The sequence below is a fragment of the Macrobrachium rosenbergii genome, chromosome 31, assembly GCF_040412425.1.
Source record: "Macrobrachium rosenbergii isolate ZJJX-2024 chromosome 31, ASM4041242v1, whole genome shotgun sequence".
Classification (NCBI taxonomy): Eukaryota; Metazoa; Arthropoda; class Malacostraca; order Decapoda; family Palaemonidae; genus Macrobrachium; species Macrobrachium rosenbergii.
The window spans coordinates 29,952,819-29,973,651 of record NC_089771.1 but is presented as its reverse complement, the minus strand read 5'-3'; the positions used below and the strand labels follow the sequence as shown (position 1 = coordinate 29,973,651).

General features: G+C 37.9%; 1 protein-coding gene across 1 annotated transcript in view; it reads left to right on the top strand.

Annotated features, from left to right (window-relative positions):
* LOC136855506 (nucleoprotein TPR-like) overlaps window positions 1–19,239 on the top strand; it is a 33,679-nt gene extending 14,440 nt beyond the window's left edge. The window contains exons 18-42 of the mRNA XM_067132607.1: window positions 56–180; window positions 375–598; window positions 817–995; window positions 1,868–2,087; window positions 2,205–2,331; window positions 2,460–2,572; window positions 3,489–3,646; window positions 4,061–4,227; window positions 4,373–4,600; window positions 4,762–4,977; window positions 5,097–5,203; window positions 5,687–5,756; window positions 6,258–6,404; window positions 6,707–6,760; window positions 10,411–10,587; window positions 11,192–11,251; window positions 11,466–11,593; window positions 12,248–12,317; window positions 13,198–13,315; window positions 13,680–13,831; window positions 13,962–15,639; window positions 16,303–16,419; window positions 16,739–16,990; window positions 17,463–17,640; window positions 18,673–19,239. Of these exons, the coding sequence (XP_066988708.1) occupies window positions 56–180; window positions 375–598; window positions 817–995; window positions 1,868–2,087; window positions 2,205–2,331; window positions 2,460–2,572; window positions 3,489–3,646; window positions 4,061–4,227; window positions 4,373–4,600; window positions 4,762–4,977; window positions 5,097–5,203; window positions 5,687–5,756; window positions 6,258–6,404; window positions 6,707–6,760; window positions 10,411–10,587; window positions 11,192–11,251; window positions 11,466–11,593; window positions 12,248–12,317; window positions 13,198–13,315; window positions 13,680–13,831; window positions 13,962–15,639; window positions 16,303–16,419; window positions 16,739–16,990; window positions 17,463–17,593 (5,018 nt within the window). The 3' untranslated portion in view covers window positions 17,594–17,640; window positions 18,673–19,239. The remainder of the gene's footprint in view (window positions 1–55; window positions 181–374; window positions 599–816; window positions 996–1,867; window positions 2,088–2,204; window positions 2,332–2,459; window positions 2,573–3,488; window positions 3,647–4,060; window positions 4,228–4,372; window positions 4,601–4,761; window positions 4,978–5,096; window positions 5,204–5,686; window positions 5,757–6,257; window positions 6,405–6,706; window positions 6,761–10,410; window positions 10,588–11,191; window positions 11,252–11,465; window positions 11,594–12,247; window positions 12,318–13,197; window positions 13,316–13,679; window positions 13,832–13,961; window positions 15,640–16,302; window positions 16,420–16,738; window positions 16,991–17,462; window positions 17,641–18,672) is intronic.
* Window positions 19,240–20,833: the final 1,594 nt, after the last annotated feature.

Here is a 20,833-nt window from a genome sequence, read left to right as displayed (position 1 = left end):
TCTCTTGACAGGCAATGTTGGTCGTTTACATTTAAAGATTATATCCTCTTGACAGGCATAGTTGGCCGGCATGAGGGTACTATCGAAGCACAGCGCCGAGAGTTCATGGCACTGCAGAAAGAGCACTCTCGTATGCAAGTGATGTGTGATAATATGAGGGAGGAATTGAAATTACTCAAGGTTAGTGGTGTGAAGTTTACAATTGTTCACTATGTGAAAATTCACCAAGAAATGTTCCCAAAAATGTCAGTATCATATTAGTCATGCAGCTGTTTCCTACAGCTTAGTTCTGGTGTGTGAAAGCTTTTTGCCTCTAGAATTGATTGAAATAAATCGTCACCAAGTTTGATTTATGGATATTACATCATTTACAGGAAGCTGAGGCAAGACTGCTGGCAGAGAGAGAGAGTATGACACGTAACCAGTCAGCCCAGGCAATAGTCCTCGCCAATATTGAATCGATAAAGAACAACTTAGAGAGGACTGATAGTGAAAAAACTATGAGGTTGGAGAACCAAGTTTCTGAATTAACAGAAAGGTGTTCCCGACTTCAAGCAAAATTGGAAACAAACACTGACTTTAAGGAAGCCCAGTCAAAGTAAGTTTTAAGTTGCATTCAGCTTTCCATTTACAGTTATGTTAAGAAATACGAAGTAAAAAGAACATGGTAAAAAAAATGTATCGGCGACTGAAGAAAATGGCTTCCTATTTGCTCAAAGAGAAATTTTGCAATGTTTTCCAGCACGTGAATACTGTAATGCAAAATATCCCTAAAGACTAGGCACAGCAATTTCCATTTTATTTTTATTTTTTTAGGTTGAATGTAGCTGAGGGTCAGTTGAAGAGTCTCCAGAGTGAAAACAAAAACTTGACCAAACAGGTCATGGATGCTAAAGCTGAGATTATGACACTCAAATCAAGACTAAAAGAAACTCAGGAACGTGTAAGAACACCCATCACTTCGCCTGTGCTGAGACCGAGGAGTCCTTTGATAGGTGAGATTTGTAAGCTACTTTTTTTTTACTTTGAAGCTTGGCAGGGAGGGTAAGTTAAGAGTATCTTAGTTTAACTAGACCACTGAGCTGATTAACAGCTCTCCTAGGGCTGGCCCGAAGGATTAGATTTATTTTACATGGCTAAGAAGTAATTGGTTACCTAGCAACGGGACCTACAGCTTATTGTGGAATCCGAACCGCATTATAATGAGAAGTGAATTTCTATCACCAGAAATAAATTCCTCTAATTCTTCATTGGCCGGCTGGAAACTCGAACGCGGGACCAGCAGAGTGTTAGCTGAGAACAATACCCATCCATCCAATGAGGAACTTGGCAGGAAGGTGGTTAGTTAGTACATGGCAGGGGAATGGTAGGGTGCTACCCACTCACCCGTTGGTATCCAGTCATCTCTTGAGGTCTTGTGTGGTCAGGGTCCTCGACTGGGTTGTGGAGCTTGACATTATGAAGATATAGTTATATTTGTTCCTCCTGCTCTCTCCCTCCTTCTTGATCTTTGAGCTGTTTAGAATGGGGGTTGTTAGGGGTCTTCTCTTCTGGTTATCCTTGGGATTTTCAGTGAGAGTCCCCCCTATTTTGTGAAGAGACCCATTACGATATCTGTACATAGGTATAGGTACTTTACTTTGCTCAAATTTTTACCTTTCATTGAAGAACTAATTCTTTGGGCAATCCTTATAAGTTTAGAAGTGGCGTACTGATGTCTTTAAAATGTCATAATATGTATAATTTATGTTAATGATATTGATAATTAAGTGTTGCATAGTTTTGCCGTTGCTGATGAGCCTGGTGTCCTTTGCAGAGTTTATGGACAGTTGAATTAAAACAAGTCAAATCACATTGTGTTTTTCAGGCACCAGTCCTGGCACTTCTGGAGGTTCCACCATTAGGTTGGGAGGACCTCAGTTGCGAGACTTGCAGGTGCAGCTCAATGAAGAGAAGGCAAAGGTTACATCCTTGCAAGGAAACCTTGATGATGCTAAAAAGACAATTAGTGAGTTAATGAATGTAACAAAACAGCAAGAAAAGCAGTTGAAGGAATCTGGTGACTCTTTCAAAATTACTCAAGAACAGTATGTTTTCCTAATTGTCTTCGAGCTCTGTGTATAACATTTGCAGTAGTTATGGAATACCTTTATTTAAAAAGTCTTCATTATTGTCAGTATATGTGAGTTTCAATACATTTTCAGGTTCATTAAAATGCAGAAGGAGAGAGATGAGATGGAAGCAATGATGACCAGGTTACAAAATAAACTGTCAGCTATAACTTCGGACAGTGAAAATACAAAGGCCCGCTTACAAGCTATGCTTGACGAGGTGGGTTGTTTTATTTTCAAGTAGTTGGAGGTTTAATGCATAAATCAGGAGAAATAGGAATTTAAATGTTAGCAACCTTTAGATGTTTTTGTGTACAATTATGAATAATAATTTTTGCTCTTTATTAGGGCAAGGATGAGTTGCAGGCATCAGAGAAGAGGCTTAAGGATGCCAATGAATCATTCCAAAAAGCCAAGGAAGAAGAAGAGCGGGCAAGGAAGGAGGCACAGAAGCTTCATGAGTAAGTACTGTATAATCCCAAAATTGTCCTGCTTTCTTAAATGGTAAGGCTTTCAACGGTGTACATTTTAAGGGGAAGGTTTCAGTATATATTGTACTGATTAATTAATCGTGGTTTTTTCAGTTTTGGGAGGTAGAAGACCCCAGAGCATCAAAAAGAGTCTATGATGAAAAATGTGAAAAATTGTCTATCTTCCAAACTACCAGGTTCAGCTGGACTGAACCGTAGATGGGAGTTTTTTGTTCAGTTTTCTCGCAAAGTTCTCACATTGGCAAGGGCTGAAGATGCCAAGAACTTTGGAAATCTCTTTTTATCCCATTTCAGATTAATTACGTAGATGTGTAATGTAGTGTCATTGTTACCTCATGTCTTGCAGTCCCCAAATTTGTGATGTTTTAAGATTTCCGGTCAGTTTACTGATTTGTGTGGTTTTGAAACATTTTCAGACTTATGGTTTTCTGTAAACAATCCTTTGGACCAGCACTTTATGTAATTAGGGAATTATAACTGAAAGGTTTTGATTTATTTTCTGAGATAGGCTTTTTATCAAAGAAAGTGTTTTCAACTTGCTAAGTGTTGCATGTAATATATTTACCTTTTCAATAAAAGTTTTGGTAGATTATCCATGAGGATAAGTGATACATTTTTGAATAGGCCTAATGGTGATGCTGGGTAATTTTGTAGGAATTCCCTCGGGTTACTTTGAGTGACACCCATTACCCATTTAATTGGTGGTTGATTCTTTTATTTAATGTCAAACCCACCCTCATGACCATTTTTCTGTTGCTTCATACCTGGGTAAGATAATGGCTAATTGGTACTCATTGGAAGGCCTTGAAAAAAAAAAAAAGTAAAATATTCTGCTGAATTTTCAGATAATTCCTCTGTGTGAGTGATGGGATATTTGCTGTTTCAGACAATCTATAGAGGTGCAGAATAAGTATGAGAGAGAAGTAATGTTACACGGCACAGACTTGAAGACCTTGGCCGAGTTGAAGAAGCGACAAGCTGACTTTGACTCTGAATTGCAGAAAGTTACTGCAGCCAAAACCAAAGCTGAAGAAGCTGTGAGAGGTAAGAATTGTATCTTAAAGAGATCATTTTCAACATAATTATTCATTCATTTTCTCTCTCTCTCTCTCTCTCTCTCTCTCTCTCTCTCTCTCTCTCTCTCTCTCTCTCATAGGAGGTTAGTGCTGTCAGTGCACCTCATGTGATATACTGTCAGCATTACTTAAGTTCTTTACCCAGAATCCTTCCCCATTTAAGCTGCAACCTCGTTTATATTCTCTTTCTTGCATCTTAACTTTCCACCCTCTTTTAACAGTTTCATTGCACAACTGTATGTAGGGTCCTCCTCTATTACACCTTGAAAACCTTTTTACTCGCAAAATCCCTTTCAGCACAGAATGACCCCGTGGGTCCCAGCGCTTGGCCTTCGGCCTAAATTATGTCTTCCGTTCCATTTCTCAGTTTTTTCTGTTTCAGATACTCGCCTAGGGTTTGAGAAGCGGGAAAATATATTGCGCCGGGAAAACAAAGACCTAATGGTACGAGCACATGAGTTGGAAGAGCAGAACAAAGCTCTCTTGGATAATTTCACTCAGCTCTCTGATAAAATGGCAGCTATTCAAGCCAAACTGTCATCTACTGACGTAAGTCAAAGTGGTCTGTGTGTGTGTCTGTGTAAATTTATTAAAGCTTTTATATTATTCAAAATGTACTGGTTTTGCTGGATATGCCTATTGTAAGCACACATTTACTGTGCAATACTTCATTCTTATTGGAATTTTCTTTCAGCTGCCAGCCGGAGATGCTGCAAACATATCAATTTCGGAAGATGAGGCTCGTACTTCCGATCAACTTCGCGAAGTTATTAAGTACCTGCGGCGTGAGAGAGATGTGGCTGCTGGAAAGTTTGAGGTGGCAGAAGCAGAGACGCAACGACTGGTCGCTCAGAAGAAGCTGATGGAAACTCAGATTCAAGATCTTCAGAAGAATCTTGCAGAGGAAAGAGAGAAGAGTAAGGTATGAATGAGAACATCCTTGTCTATGTGTACCAGTGTATGTTTTTAAACAAATGTGTGAACAAGTTTTTAAGCTTGTACTGAGTCTTGAATGCTGTGTAATGAGAATTTCTTTTAGCATCAGAAGATATAAGACTCATCTTCACCCTAACATTTTTTCAGGCATCGTTGGAGAGTGCCAGTAACTACGGTGAACTAATGCGAAAAGTGCTGACTGTTGATGCTCTGGCAGACAGCAATCGACTGCTGCGTGAAGAAAAGGAATCGCTTGAAAGCCTGTTTGAAGAATACAAGGCCAAGTGTGAGGTCTTGGAGAAACAAATTGAACCAATGAATGAGAGACATAAATCCAGTTTGAATAAGATAGAAGCATTAATGGTGAAGAGAGCTCTTTTTCTTTTAGTTATTGCTTTGTTGCATGTAACGTGTGTTTGATTTTACTGCCAGCGTATGTTCTTTTGTTTGTGCTTGAGCGCTAATTGAACTTATATTTGCAGTTGGAGAAGAAGAGCACGGAGAGTGAGAAGGATATGTATAAGAAGAGAACACAGGAGTTAGTTGAGAAACTGAATCATGCTAAGCCGGAGGACTTCATGAAGCTTCAGTAAGTTTATTATTATTATTATTAATAATGTTAGGCATGTCATCATTTCTCTAAATACACTTCAAGAACTGTATCATTCAGGTGTTCTTGATTGGCAGCTTAGACAATCTTAAGCTGTACACGTGATCATACTGTATATGCACCGTGCTAAACATTCAGGAGTTGATTGAAAATCAATAAAAATTAAGTACTGTAGATATATTTCTATTAACATGTCCTCTGAACTTTCAAGAGCTGCACATTTGTAAAGTGTTTTGCAAAGAAATTAAAAATGTAATAATATACCACCACATACCAAGTCTCACTAACAACAGCTAAAGAAGTGAAATAAAGGAATCATGAGATGCTTATCTCAGGGCAAGCTTGAAATGCCTCTAGAAGTGAAGAGAGATGTAGTACCATTCAGTTTTCATGTCATCGAAATAATTTGAATAATTTGTTTGTCCTTTTTATTTCTGTAAAGCAAAACTCTTTCATTTCCAGACAAAACTTTGCAGAACAGCAGAAGTCACTCCAGGCGAAGGAAAATGAATTATCAAAACTAAAATTACAGGTAAGTAAAGATCCTTACAGAAATTCCTTTGTCCAGAGGTTACACTTAACATCGCTACCACAAATTTGACATTTTGGTTAGTTTATTCCCATGATTATCAAAAACTTTTGTCTTGTGTCTTTTTCATTTGCAGTCTTGTTTGGTATGCTAAAGGTTTCGGTGCTTTTGAGATTCATCAATTCTTTATTTATTGTATCAAGACTAGAAATTTGTGTGTCCCTGAGTTTAGAAAGTTAGAATTTTCCTCTTGCATGACGTAGACTTTACATTGAGTGAAATAACATAGTGTTTTTCATACTTTGTTTAGATATCTCTTTATGTAAGTATTTTGTATGATAAAGTAATATAGATAGATGTAAGTAGGTTATGGGCAGTCACTTTCTGAAATACTTGAGCAGGCTGTTTGATAGGATGTATGTCAAACACCTTTTGTTTTCTTTAACCAATGTGTTTATTTTATTTTATTTTTTTTTTTATTTATTTATTTTTTTTTTTCCTCAGCTTCAACAAGTTCAGAAGAGTCTTCAGATGACCGTTGCACAGAAGAATCAGTTCAACAGTCAGCTCCAGTCCTCTCGCGAGGAGGCTCGAAAACTAGGGGAAGACTCCAGGAAAACAGCTATGGAGAAAGCACGCATTCAGCAGCAGGTAGGAAAGGTTTATGTACTTTTTTTTTTACACAGCTTTTTGATTGTATATCTAAAGAGTTGTATGGGAAATGAAAATTTTTCATTTTCTCCAGATAATTTTGAAAATTATTTTTGGGAAAGGTTTCTGATCAGTTATTGTATGCTATATTTGCTTCCTAATAACTTATGAAAAGGGGGAGTGGGGTGTTGGACATACTTACAGTGTCATGCAATATTTAGAGTCCATTGTAAGTATTTGGAATGTTATTCAAGAACTTGTGGTAGGTTATCTTGTTTAGTTATTCTTCAATTTCTCGTCAGTTGGCAGATGAAACCAAGAAGCTGAATTTGGAGAGAACAAGACTTCAACAGCAGGTATGTAAATTTTTGTAATGGTAAAGTTTTATTTACCGTAAAAATTTATACTGTGGCATTGTCTCGTTCCAACTTTGTATATTTTAACTCTTAGATCACATATCTAAATAATTTGGGCTGTAGTATATATAGATAAGTAAATTCTTAGCTTAGAATGTATACATGCATAGTCTCTCCATCATGTCCCAAGTAGACGCCCATATGTACGTTAAATATTCTACGCTTACAGTCTTCCTTCTTTTTCACAAGTGCTATGTTCTTTGGCACCCCATCCTTTGCCAGTTATATAGTCAAACAACTTATACTTTTCCTTAATTTTAAAATAGTCATTTAAGTGTGTGGAGAACATCCGGGTGCATAAAGCAAACCGTTTAACAGAAAGATCCCAGTGTGCATGCCTGCCAGCTCACTGGTTCATGCATAGACACAGTTTTAATTTTTCTGTGTATGAATGAGACCCAGTGTCATTGCGCTGTTTGATTTTTGGTTTTCACTAGATGACAAGTGCTGGCTGTAAGGTGACTGTCGGGAAACAGCACAGGTAGATAGCACTGAAGAGGCAACTGTAGCCACTCAAGTTAATGATGATATCTCCTGTGGTGATTGAAGTAAACTTCTGTCCTAAAACTTGAACCAAAATCCTCCAGGAAGAGGTCTGGAGCCATAGGATCTGTAGCACACAGCAGGCTTGTCTACAAACCAGAGAGTCTTCTTGATGATGTTGGTGAGCAGACAGTGCATGTGTTGTGCGTCATTCATCACTGACACATGACCAAAAGAGGACAAGGCAAGGCTGGATGTTTCTTTGGCAGAGGGAGAACTTTAATGCAGCAAGAAACTGCAGTTACAAAGAACTTACTTTTGCCAGTTCAGGCAAGATCCTGCAGTGTGCTGACCATCTGGTGGAATAAGGTCTGGAGGAAGCCAGGGCATGCTTGACAATGGGTTACATGGCCTGAGAAGAGGATTCTTGTGTAAGGTGGAACTTAGACAGCCACGAATGATAATGACCTGAGAGGTTGGTCTTGTCATAGTAACGTAGACTGGAGTCAGGGAGTCAAACTCATCATGACATCCTTGTGTTCATTATTAAGGAGCCAAGCCAGTGGGAGCTCAGATGCGTTCAAATCTGTTTTAGTAAACAGAAGAATGAAAATGGCTTCAATGCAAAGACCACCATGCTGATTGGGACCTTTTAAATGCCTAGTTTCGTGCACCTGCATTCCACATAGTTGAAGACTATTTTATAGTAAACAAGTTTGTAATAAATTAAATTTTATGACATACCACAAATTTAGAGGCTACCATAGACTGTACATTTAAAACTGCTAATGGTTGCCAACCATTCAGTTTTCAACAATAATGGCCAGAAATACATTACAGTATTTATATTAAATTAGTCAGTTAAGAAAATATTTTTGTAAACTAACTTCTCAGCAACAAATGCCCAGAGGTACTCTGTTTATCTTAACTGACAGCTGTAAGCAATTGTAGTATTTTGAAAACACTGTAGACAAATGCACAGTAAACAGTAGTATGTAGGTTATGCAGTATGTGTCATGTAATGTGTCATCTCTGAATATCTTTAATCTAGTTGACTGTTTTTGTTTTGAGTATAGCTGACTGTTTGTGTGTTTAATTTGATTAAGATGTGGCAAAGATAGAATGTGGTCATGATGTAATTTGTGGTAAAGACTTATGGCTATCCCTTGAAATGGACCCATGCCATGAGGAAAAAACTATTCAGGACCCTGACTAAAATAAAAAATACAAGTATTATACTAATATTTAACTAATAATTAGAGAAAACATTCTGGTGAGGCCTTGTCCCTTCCACCTGCTGTTAGCAAGCCTTCATTATAAGGCCTCAGTTAATTTAGTATTAATCGTGTTTACATTAGTTATTGAATATTTAATTCCTGAGTCATTTATTTCCCACGGAGGTTTCTGAGATGAGTTTCTCAGTTCTCTCTCTCTCTCTCTCTACTGTCTCCTCACCTGTCTCTCCTGCATGCAACTGTAGAGTAAAAGCTAAATAGTTATATTTTTTCATTGACTGACTTCTGAAAGTGTCAGTTATTCCCATTCATACAGATTTTATTATTAAATTTTATTGAGTACAATATAACAGTTCTTTGCGACGTGGGACACAGAAGAGTGAGGAATAATTTTGTCATTTTTGCAGGAAATCCACTTGATTAACCAAGGTAGTTATAAATGATTTGTTTAACAAACCTCTGAACCTTACCAAGCAAACCATACAAGGTATCCTTTATGAACAATGATATATCACTTTAAGCAAATGTTTGAAGGACCACATGATGGTCAGCATATTGTAAAGAAATTTTTTGTAAGTAGAATATGGTAGACAGATGGAAGTACATCTGTGATTTTTTTGGCTGATTAACAGAAGTTCAGTCTTCAAGCCCTTTTTACAAAATATAGACTTCCATGCACATGTGACTAGATCAGTCAAGCTCTTTGACAAAAACTGTGCTTCCAGGCATATGTAGCTTTTTGTGCAGGACTATGCTTCAGTGAATAGTGATGAAATGAAAGGTATTGTGGTTTATTATATGAATTTTTAATGCATGGTAATTTTAAGGACTCCTTGCCTAAGGCATCCATGGTAATTTTAAGGACTCCTTGTCTAAGGCATCCAGAATAAAATTCTTTTGAAGTATTTAAGTCGAGGAGTAAGAAAGTTGTTTCAAGGGAGTGACTCTCCTTAATGATAATATGGCAGTTACGGTAGGGTGCAGGGGTTCCTCCCCCTTGTCTGCACCTGAATTTATGACCTCGGTTAACAAACCGATCTCGCCTCAGTATCTAGCTCGGCTTTCTAATCCTTAACCCGTTAAAGTAAGGCTGACATTTAAAAATCCAACTCTTCTAATAGAAACTGTTGTCTCTAGCTTGCACAAACTCAGGAGCGCGTGCGCATATTGGAGGCAAGTGCACAGCAGTCAGAGGCTAACCACCAAGCAGGAAATGAGGAAGCTACAGGAACAGTTCACACAAGATAAGCAGCAGGTTTGTAGTGTGCCTGAGAAATATGAAAATATTGACGCTTTTGCCACAAATGTTCTGCATTCACTTGTGGGACAAATTAGTAATTTGCAATAGTCGTTATTTCCTTGATGGCAAGAATGTGGATTCAGAATGTTTAGATTTTTACCAAATTTTCCTTTCCTTTATACTGTACTGTAGTTTGTAGATCCCAGTAGTTACATGATTATTTAAGTAATGGTGACAAAATCTATTGTCAGCAGTTGGAAAATCATCTGTCTGTAAAGTACATAACAAGTATTGTATATTGACTAATTACTGTAGTATTGTATGTTGAGTAATTAGTGTTATTTTATTTTTGTATAATTATATAGTTTGTATTTGTACATCATCACTGTAGCACTGTTTGCAGTTAAACATGTTTTACTCGTACTTTTTTAAAACAAAAGTGAATTTCTGATTTTCATTTTCATTTTGCTTTATGGTCAATTCTTTTAATGCTGAATTAAAAACCTAATTTTAAAGTGAATGGAAAGTGTGGAAAGTGCTAGCAAGTGATTTAATTTTTTGCCCATTTTTAACTTTGAGAGAAGTACAAGTCTGGATAAGTTGTATATCATTAATATAATACTTTGTTTTAGTTACAAGAAAACAGAGAGCAAGCATTGGAATCCAAGGGACGAGAAGATCAGTTGCGTCACCAGCTGGAGGTTGCAAGAAAAGAGAAGGAAGAAATTGAATCCCAGGTGGAGGATGCCAAGCAAAAGATTGCTGAAATCAGCGCAAAGGCTGAAAACTTTGAAAAGCAGGCTGTACAGGTAAGGAGCGTGACAGTGTTACATGATTTAGTTCACAGATATAAAAAAAGAGAGACATACGCAATAGGTGGGAAAATGGAGAAACACAAGAAATTGTTGGCACATCATTAAAAATCATTTTCACAAAAAGAAGTCTGGGAGAGTGACCTGAGGATATGAACAACTTGAGTTTCTCACAACCGAAAGAGGAGTAATAAGTAGTGGCATATGAGGGTATAGGCATTGTAGTAGAAATGTTCTCTTGACTAATTTGGTAAGTTGCTACAAAGAGAATTTCATAGAGGGAAATAAAGACAACTTGCGCCCAAATTGGTTGTGAACAAATTCATGTTTGTTTATCTGTATGTCAGTCACTTTGAGTAGTGTAAATTTATGGATGAAGCCCATGACCTATCTTGAAGTATTGGTTTCAGGGCAGAAGATTCATGCAGTCTTTTGGACATTCAGGAAGTTTCATTTGTACCAGGTATTTTATTACAGTCAGAAAAGTTATAGATTTATCATTTTGTAAATTTCTGGTTGTTCAGCAATTTTAAGAAGTACAGTACTTTAATAATTTAAAACTTTTTAAGAATTTCATTCATTGGAATATTTTTTGTTGCAGCTTCGCAAGATTGCCACCAAATACAAACGGCAAGCGGAAAGCAGTATGAGTGCATCACCAGTAAGTTGACCTTTCTTTACATTACCTCTTCATTTCATTCCCTTATTTTCATATTACATAGTTCTGGTTGGATATTGTTGCAAATTCTCAAAATAATCATAATCAGTTCATTGGCCTTCATAGCTGTCAAGTGGGGCAATGCAGTGAAGTGTATTTGTTAGTATTTTTATGATAATTTTGTAATTTTCATTAATACATGACAATTTTACTTTAGGGAGCTCCAGATATGGGTGAGGAAGGTATGGTGCCTCCAACGGTTGAGAAAGTGAAGGAGTTAGAAGAGAGCATTCAGTCGTTACGTCAGAAACAGGAGAGTACGAAAGAAGAATGTTTGAAGTTCCAGTAAGTATTGTGTAAAAATAGTTTGCAGTTTTTATGTTCCCAAGTAATGCTTTGCTCGGGTGGTTTCAAAAGTGTCCATTGAACCTAGCATTGATGAATGCTTTGCTAATTTCAAAGTAATAAGGGTCACAGTACACAACTTTTATCTCCAAATAGCCATCCAGTGCAGGATTTACTGTACTATCATCTAGTGAAACAAGCTTCTCTCTTTTCCCTATGATGCTTGTTTTCACAAGAAAAATGTATTGTGATATTGTTAGAGAATACATATTTCACTGTTTGTAATTCTTATAATTTCCTTGAGTTTACAAGCTGCATACAATGATGTACTACAGTACTATTTTAAAGTGGAATGCTAGACTCAATATCCTGTTATAATGGAATACTGAAATATCTCCTGAAGTTAATGCATGAAGCAACTTGAATTTTCTAGCAGCATGGCTAAGGTGGAGATGAAATTGAAAGAGAAATGTCATGCTAATTTCCGTATGACTGTAGAGCACTTGGAATGCTACTCAAATTGTCAAAAAAGCCAAATGTGCTGGTTTTCATAGAAAAGTTGTATTTGTTAATTGGTTTTACTCGAAGAGTCAAACCTTATTCAAGTAGGGTATGTTTGAGTATACTGATTACTAAACCATTTTCCCCCCCCAGGCAAGAAATAACTACATTGAAGGAAAATTTGTCTACTAAAGAAAGTGAAGGCCAGAACCTCAAAGCACAAGTAAGTTGAGACTATGGTTCTAGTATTTGATATGCTAGGGTAGTTTTACAGTAGCGTAATGCATTTTCAGATGTTAAATGCAATTCCAGTTTTTCAGAAGACCAAATGTATTCTCTTGGGAGATTCAGTGCTCTAGTTTTTATCTAAGTTTAGAAAGTCATGGATCTCAAAATTGAGACTAATCAAAATACGCATATTTTAAGCTACATGTCACTTCAGTTATGAAAGGCCTTTTTGTATACTAACATTTTCTTCAACTCATTACATTTACTATGGCCTGTTTGTGTGTCAATGCAACTTTCAATCACTCTAATCCTTAATGATGGTATACCAGTAATACCTTTGCTATGTTAGTGCATGCACATATATTAAAATTTATCCCAAGTTCCAAGTGGTTAACTGCCTGACTTTCATGCTGTTGACTAGTTAACAGTTCCCAGGCTTCCCCAAACTTTGGTTTGTTAAAGATATACTTGCATTTTCATCCTCATGTTATCCATTTGGCTTTGTGAGAGGTAGACCCTAACATGCCAGAAAATGCAGGTTTTACTTTTCCTTCTTGACAATCGATAAGAAGCTTCAAAATAACCAACAGTGGAAAGGCTGGTAAATATGCCTTATTGATAGTGTTATTTAAATGTAGCTCAACATAAAGATGTATTTGATTATGCCCAAAAGGCCTTGCTCCTTTTGACTTCCTTGATTTGACAGATTTAGGCAGTTCTTGTTTAAATTTAGTTTATTTTCACTGCATTGCTCTTGGGTCAGTGCCTTGCTGTATTACATACTAAAAAATTGCTGATAACTGAGCTAATGGTCTCATAAGTTCATTTTAACATTTCTACCTGGTAATTTTGTCTTAATTTTTATATAATTCCAGCTACTTCGGAAAGACGCAGAATTTTCTAAACTGCGTGCTGAGCTTGAGGCTAAGAAGCGTGAGTTACAATCGTCACAAATGCTGTCGTTGCACATTTCAGATTTGACCAAGAGATTAGGTGAGCATTAAAAGTAAAGACTTTGTACATACTGTTATATACCACATAAATGTCTTGTCATTATACTTGTAGTTACTTGTTGAAAGGAAAGGATGGTTATAATGACACTAAAAATGGCAATCCTGAATTAGAAGCAAGCTTGGGAATTCTGGATAGTGTTGTCTAATTATGGAAAGTGAGCAGGATGATTGATGGGTACTAAGATTCCAGGTGATGCATATGCCCTGGAACTATCATCCTATTTTTTGTTAGACAGCAGACTGACAAACACAAGTGTGGCCATATATATGATTGGTGGAATTGCGAAGAACTAAACTACACAAATTCTCAGTTCATCCCTTTTTTTTCTTTTTTGTTTTTTCAGAGGAATCTCAAAGTAAGAAGCAGGCATCTGAAAGCCGCCTTATGCAGTATGAAAAAGAGCGCGATCAAAATGCCAAGGAGGTAGAAATGCTGAATAAGAAGTTACAGATGCAGCAGCGTCAAATAGAAAACCTCCAGAAACAGGCAGCTGTGGTACGTAGCTAACTTAACCCAACTCAACCTAAACTAACCAACCTAACCTATTTAATTGTTACCACAATTTTGTCATGTTGCATGATTGACATTTTCATAAGTTTGAGATACTAAAGTCCCTTTTTTTCAGACTTCAAAGCCGTCGACAAGTGGTGTGTCTTCGGAGAAGAGTGGGTTTGAACCTCCTCCCACAGCCAATATTAAACCCATGAACGCTCCTGTTGCACCCTCTGCTTCTCCACGCTCACAGGCAGCCACACAGGTGGTCCCTCCTTCCCGACCTATACCAACTGCAAGTATCAGACCTATGGCACCACCATCAGGTGGGTCAGCCCAGCCACAGGGCTCGACAGTTGTAGTTGTGTCTCCTTTGGAAACGCACAGTGATGGAATGGTTTCGTCTACAGTGACTCTTCCTCAAGCCACAGTCACCCCAACTCCAGCCATATCTGCCCCAACATTGTTGACTACTGCAACAACTACGCCAGCATCAACACTTACAGCAACAGTTTCTCCCACACCTGCATCAGCCTCTCTTACAACTCCTGTGGCCCCAGCTGCACCATTGTCATCTAACACAGCAGCTCAATCTTCTCAGTCACTTACTGCTACACAGTCCACATCAGTGAGCCAATCTTCTGTTTCACAGTCAGCAGCAGCTCTGGAATCATCATCAGCTTCACAGTCATCTACAGCTAGTCAGCCAGGTTCATCCATTAAACCCCCAGGTTTGCAAACTACTGTGGCTCCATCATCATCAGTGGCTGTTCAATCACCAGTAAGTAGTAAAGCAACTTCTGCTCAGCAGTCTGCAACTGCTAGTACATCAGTAGTTACCCCATTAGTTTCAGCAGCCACAGGGGTATCAGGCTCATCCATGACCCCAACAAAGTCCCCAGGAACTACACCATTATCGAGACAGCAAGAAACCCTGGAAGGAACAGCTGATGCTCTTGTGTCCCAAGCTATTGCTCTTGTTACACCCCTCAGCTCCCAAGAAGCCGCTGGTCCATCTGGTGTTAGCATTCGAAAAAGGAAGTTAACATCAACCACCGAGGCTTCTCCTGATATGAAGCGACCTCACGTTGATGACGAAGGTGCCATGTCATCTGAAGATGCCGGACCATCATCGTCCCATGCTAGCCGTGACAAAAGTGAAGAGGCCCGTCATGATGTAATTCTTTTAGATTCAGATGAAGAGGATGGGAATGAAGATTATCCTGATCAAGGTGATGATGAGGAAGATGATGACGGACCAGTTGATCATGAAAGTCGCGGCCCAGCTGCTAGGGTTACAGACTCGGATGAAGACATGGATCATGATGATTCCAGTCGGGAAGCCAGCCAAGGCTTTGAAGCTGGACAGGAAACTCGGGAAGCAGAGGGTGACTTGGGAAATGCAGAGGCAGAGGCAGAAGCTGCCTCTGAAGCCTCTAGTGGAACTAGGCGGGAGATTGAATCCCAGGATGTACAGAGTGAAAGACCGCAGCCATCTGCCGGACCGAGTCAGCCATCTTCATCCAGTCAGGGAAGTGAAACTCCCTCTCAGACTGGTTCACGGGTTCTTGCAATACCCAGACCATTTGTACGTCAGGACAGGGTGAGTGCAGTTGGCCGTCAAACTTTACCACCTATCAGTCAGTTCTCTCAGTATGAAGAAGGTGGTGATGATAGCATTGTTCCATCCACACCAACGCTCTTTCTACCAAGACGGGATGGCTTCTCAGAAGCTGTAAGCTCTCCCCAGGTTCCATCAAGTGGATTCGTATTTGGCTCAAATCCTGATATTGCCAATCCAACTCAAAGAAGTAAGTATAGTCCATTTTAGTTAAGTCCTAATGTCCAAGGTAGAGATATTTTTGTTAGCACAAATTACTCTTCTGTATTGAAACAGTTTTTTTAACAGGTAGCAGTTTGTGTTTTATCTGTTGTGTCTTTATTTACATCAAACTGTACACATATATATATGCATAAATATGAAGCCTCATATATTGTTTAATTAATAGCAGTTCTGCATACCTCGGGAATAACTTAGACCCAAGGAGAATTATAATTTAAAGTGCTGAATTATAATTTAAAGTGCTGTGTCACTGGCAGGATTTGAACCGTTGCTTGGTTTAGAAACAGCGACAGGCAGTGACTTTGACTACTGAGCTATCAAATTGATCTCTCTTGATGGCTTAATGGTTAAAGGTACTGTTTATTATGGTTTCTAAACCAGACAACAGTTCAAATCCCAATGGTGATGGAATGCCCAACAGTAATAATTACCCTTGGATGTAAGTTTTTCTCAAGGTCAAATTAATTGGATATTAAACAATATTTGAGGCTTAATATTTGTTGATATAAAAGTTAAGCATGTATGTGACAAAAATATATATACATGTGCTTTTGTTTTATATATAATAAAAGAGGGAGAATACCAAGTGTGGACTGTGTTAGAAACTGATTGATAACTGTATCCTCTGCAGGTGGCTTAGCTCAGATGGCTGAAGGTGGTCTTATAGATGACACAAGAATCGACCTTGGACAACTGGACGAAGGGAATCGATCCCAGCCTACCACTCCCTTGCATCGATCACCCACAGGTATGAACGGACCTCTAGTTGAAAATGGTGCGTTGATTTTTGTACATAAGACATCATTTGAATTCATTTATATTAAATTATTCATGACCAACTTCCAAGGCAAATAAAACTTGTAGTGCAGCTTCATGAACAGTGAAATATTTACTAGGGTTAAGGTAAATAGCCTCATAATGAATTCAGTTCACAAGGTAACTGAGCCATGTAATGAATGTTCGTGAATTACTGAATCAGTTAGGTCTAGTAAATTGTCATTTTCTTTAACATTCCTTCAAAAAATTATCTTGTTTGTATAATTCACTACAAGCTTTGGAAATTTTAGGCACTGAGGGAGGTGTGAGTACCAGTGAAGGAAGAGGCGCGGCGAGAGATCCTCCCTCCGTCATTATCACAGGCGCTGAGCAGTCAAATGATGAGGCTTCCCAGGGATCACAGGACCACTTCACAGAAGCGGATTCAATGGCCATTGCCGTGGAAGATGGCGATGAGGATGACGACGAGGAAGAAGAAGATGTAGAAGAGGAGGAAGAGGAAGGTGAAGAGGAGGAAGAAGATGATCAGGGAGATGATGATGGTAAGAATCCTGCTTTTAATTTTTTATTAAGATTCAGTGGCGTTGAGCAAAATTCGTAAGAAAGGATTCAGGAAAGTGTGTATTGAAACTGCAGAGCATGTTTTTATGAATATACCATGCTGGAATAAACTAGGTAAAATGTTAGTTTTCATTTATGCAAAAAGGGATGAGTTATTTTGTTTATAACAGATCCATCAGTCTTACAGAGCTAAAATCATAATCATGATGTCCCCAGACCCCCTAATTCAGAAATCTGAAAGATAGTAGCACAATTGGCAGTCAGTACCTGGTTCACTCTGTCTCAAGTCCCATTGCTCTTCACTTGAGAAGTCTTCCTCACCTTTGTATATTTGCTTTTTGGGTTTTACAATAATACAGTATATTGATTTTTGGTTTAGCACATAATTCCATTCCCCATGTATACTGAGCTGTTGACTGTTTTCTGTGTACTAATTTTATTTGTTTCTAAAAGGTGACTTGGAGGAGCACGGTGAGGATCAAAGTCAAGGGGAATTAGAGGAACGTGGTAGCAGTGATGAAGGTAGTCAGCCCTCACAAGAAGTGTCTAGCATTCCTGGTCATCGAGAAATGGTAAGTGCGTAATTACTTGGAATGATCATCCCCCAAAAGAAGTTAAATGCCAAATCGAGGTAAGAAGTTTGCTTATCAATTAAATTTAAGGATTTCAAATTTCCTCTTTATCATGTAATGGGTTGTGTCTTAAAAACTTGGACTATTTATATTCTCTTTCAGCGGTAAACCTATTCTCGTTCATTGCCTGCTCCTCAGATATGGGTTCCAGAACTACCAATCTGTTTTGACAGTTTTACTTTATTGCAACTAGATGTTTTGTCAAAATCTGCTCCACCATAGCTCAAATTTGTGTGTTCTTTTTCCTTCCTAGGCAATAGCAATGTGATCCATTTGGTTTTTATAACTGCTATCTAGAGATGTTCAAGTTTCCAAGATATCCTTTTGTTGGAAATAGAGTACCTCCAATTACCAGAGTATTTGCAGCACAAAACTAAATTGCACCTTGAGCTTTGTTAGCAGTCTTTCCAAGACTCCTAACCCTTTACGTCCTCCATACCCTAAAAAATGTTTGCTCGACAAGCGTTCATTCCAATAATTATTTGAAATGCGTAAATGTTGAAATATGTTGGATCCTTGCTTATATGGGAATAAAAGGAAGTGAGTAGCTGTAAAGCACCAAAGCCTGGAACTTTCATGAACAGATTAAATGTAGCTATAACAATCAGTGATTATTGAACGTCTGTAAAACCCTTAATCTTCAATAAATGGCATACCAAATGAAATGGTGTCTGGTAACAAATTAAAGTCATTGTGGCACTGTTCATTCCACAAATTGTTGAACAAAGCAGAGACCCAAGAGCCAAACCACAACTATTATTGCATGAGGTTAGCTGGATTTTCTTTGGAAAATTTTGAATTACGGTAACCAGTTACCCATTCACTTTCAAATTTCTAGCCTTTTTGTAAACTTTTGTAAGCCCAAGAAATTTTAATTCCTTCAGTTTTTCAGTAATTATTTGAATGCTTTTAGTCAGAGTGATAAAGGAGAACTGCAGTCTCTCATCATTATGAGATCTTGATAAAATAGTAATAAGGGAATTGTGGAATTTTTAAGGTGCTTGGAATGTTTTTTCTCGGACTATTTGCAGGAATCGGACGTAGCCCCCTCGCTAGCCGTGCTGGATCCAGAGGTGTACTTAACAGAGAGAGGGCTGCAGGAGCAGGTGCACTTGGTGGACGGGCAAGGCGTTCACGGCCTGGCACATTCCACCGTGGCGTGCATAATTAAGCTTCAGTAACCTGCATATTTTTAAATTACCTTTTCCTTTTATTTTTTCTCGGAATTCTTGTGAGTTTGTATGAGGAGATATTTACTATTTTTGTTAAATTGTCTGTCTTAGGTAAGAATAAGTTTAAGACCATGAGAAAATTCTTTGAAGCATTATCTTATTTTGTATTTGGGCTGTCCTGTTTTTTATGTAAATTTTAGGTTTAAGGTGAACTTAAGATGTAAGTTTTTGTATATATTACATTTAGCAGAGAACCACTATCCGAAAGCCTCAATATTATGTTTATGAAGTGAGCGAGGCTACAATGTAAGTGATATAGCAAAGTATTTATGCTTTGGTAATGTGCTAAACTTACTGCATTTGTGCTAGAAACATTGAAATGAAGATCAAGTTGTTTAATGTTCGTTAAATAAAAGATCTCAATGGGATCATCTTTCACTGACTGTTTTTGCTAGGAATGTATTGTTATTGAATGTTTAAGTAAGAACACGGTTTTAACAAATTTGTTAAGCAAAGTAGCAGGCCTCCTATTTAATGATGCATTACAGAGGCAGTAGACAAAACTAAAAAGGATTAAAGGGTCATATTGGAAGATGAAAAGTGAAAAATCACAGGATCATGTGAAAACCTGATATGTAAGTGACAGGACCATAAGAGTGGGAAAAGAATGTCACAAATAAATACAAAGGACGAAGGAAATGCACCTCAGCGTCTTGTTTTAAGTTCTGGCAAAGACAAATTCTTGAATTTGGGGAATCCCCACTTTTATTGTGAAAAAACCTATCAGTAGGATACTGACTGACAAGAAAATGCTCATTTAAACAGATATAGCATTTCTTTTTGCTTTGATGCTATAATTCAGTTTGGCCATATCCAAAATACTTAGGGACTTTGCAGACCTACTTTAGCATTTCCTGACCCATGGGATCAATTAATGATGTTGGTGCTTACAAGGAGGACATCCATTTGAAATTTCTTCCGAGATGTTTTAGAATTCCTTGCCGAATACTATGACCAATTTTGGTGTTAAAGAATCTATTAGTAGCAGCAGCTTCAGTCTCCCCATGTGGAGGAGCTTTGGAAATATTCAGTAAAGCTACCTGTGTATCATTACCGTCATAAGCTAGAGTGTTTTAGGCTTGATGTTGCCAGTCTTTTGGAGACCTTCGAAGGCTGTTATGAAGTTAGACTTTCCTTTGTATAAAGCAACGTGCCACATCAGAGTTGGAGCATTACTTATAGTAACAGACTCTAACACATCCATTAGTTTTGGGATATAATGATATTCCTCATCCAGGATGTTAAAGAAATCAGTGATCTGAACTATGCACCGGATTTACAACAGCACTGTCTGAGGAGGTAATGTAAGCTTTAAAGTACTTTAGGATAAGATGTAAATTTAAGCTCCATTCCTTATACTAAACCATCAGGTTTCAATACAGACTAATGCCTCTGGAATACCTCTGTAATGCATTGCATGCATATGTTCATTTACACTACAGTATCAGTAATTTTATCACCCTTACATCCCAGTGATATGGTTTGGCAGAAGTCAGTAAGTGAGTTTATATTTGTGGCAAGGTCTGGTTCAGGTGAGAGTTAAAGTGCAATAACAATGCATGGGAAAGGAGATGGTTTCTGGACAAATGTATTTGAAAAAAGTAATGGAAACTCTTTGAGAAGACTGCATTAAGGAAGTGACAAGTTCCTTTTATAAGAAATTCGTAGTCTCCATGATTGGCACAGTGGGAGCCAACATCCCCTGTGGTCCACTCCATACGCTTCCTAGAGGATGGCTGGACACACTTTTTTTATAATATCTCGAAAGATAACTTTAACAATATAACAAGGTTTACACACAAGAAGAGGGTCCTATTTTATCTTTATCTTTAAAGAACATGATTACCCTTCATATTCTTCAAAGATATGTTCAGAGGCTGGATTGTTATTATTCATTATAAACACTTTAACCAGGCCACTAAGTTAACATTCTAAACCCCTAGGGCTGGCCCAGAGTTAT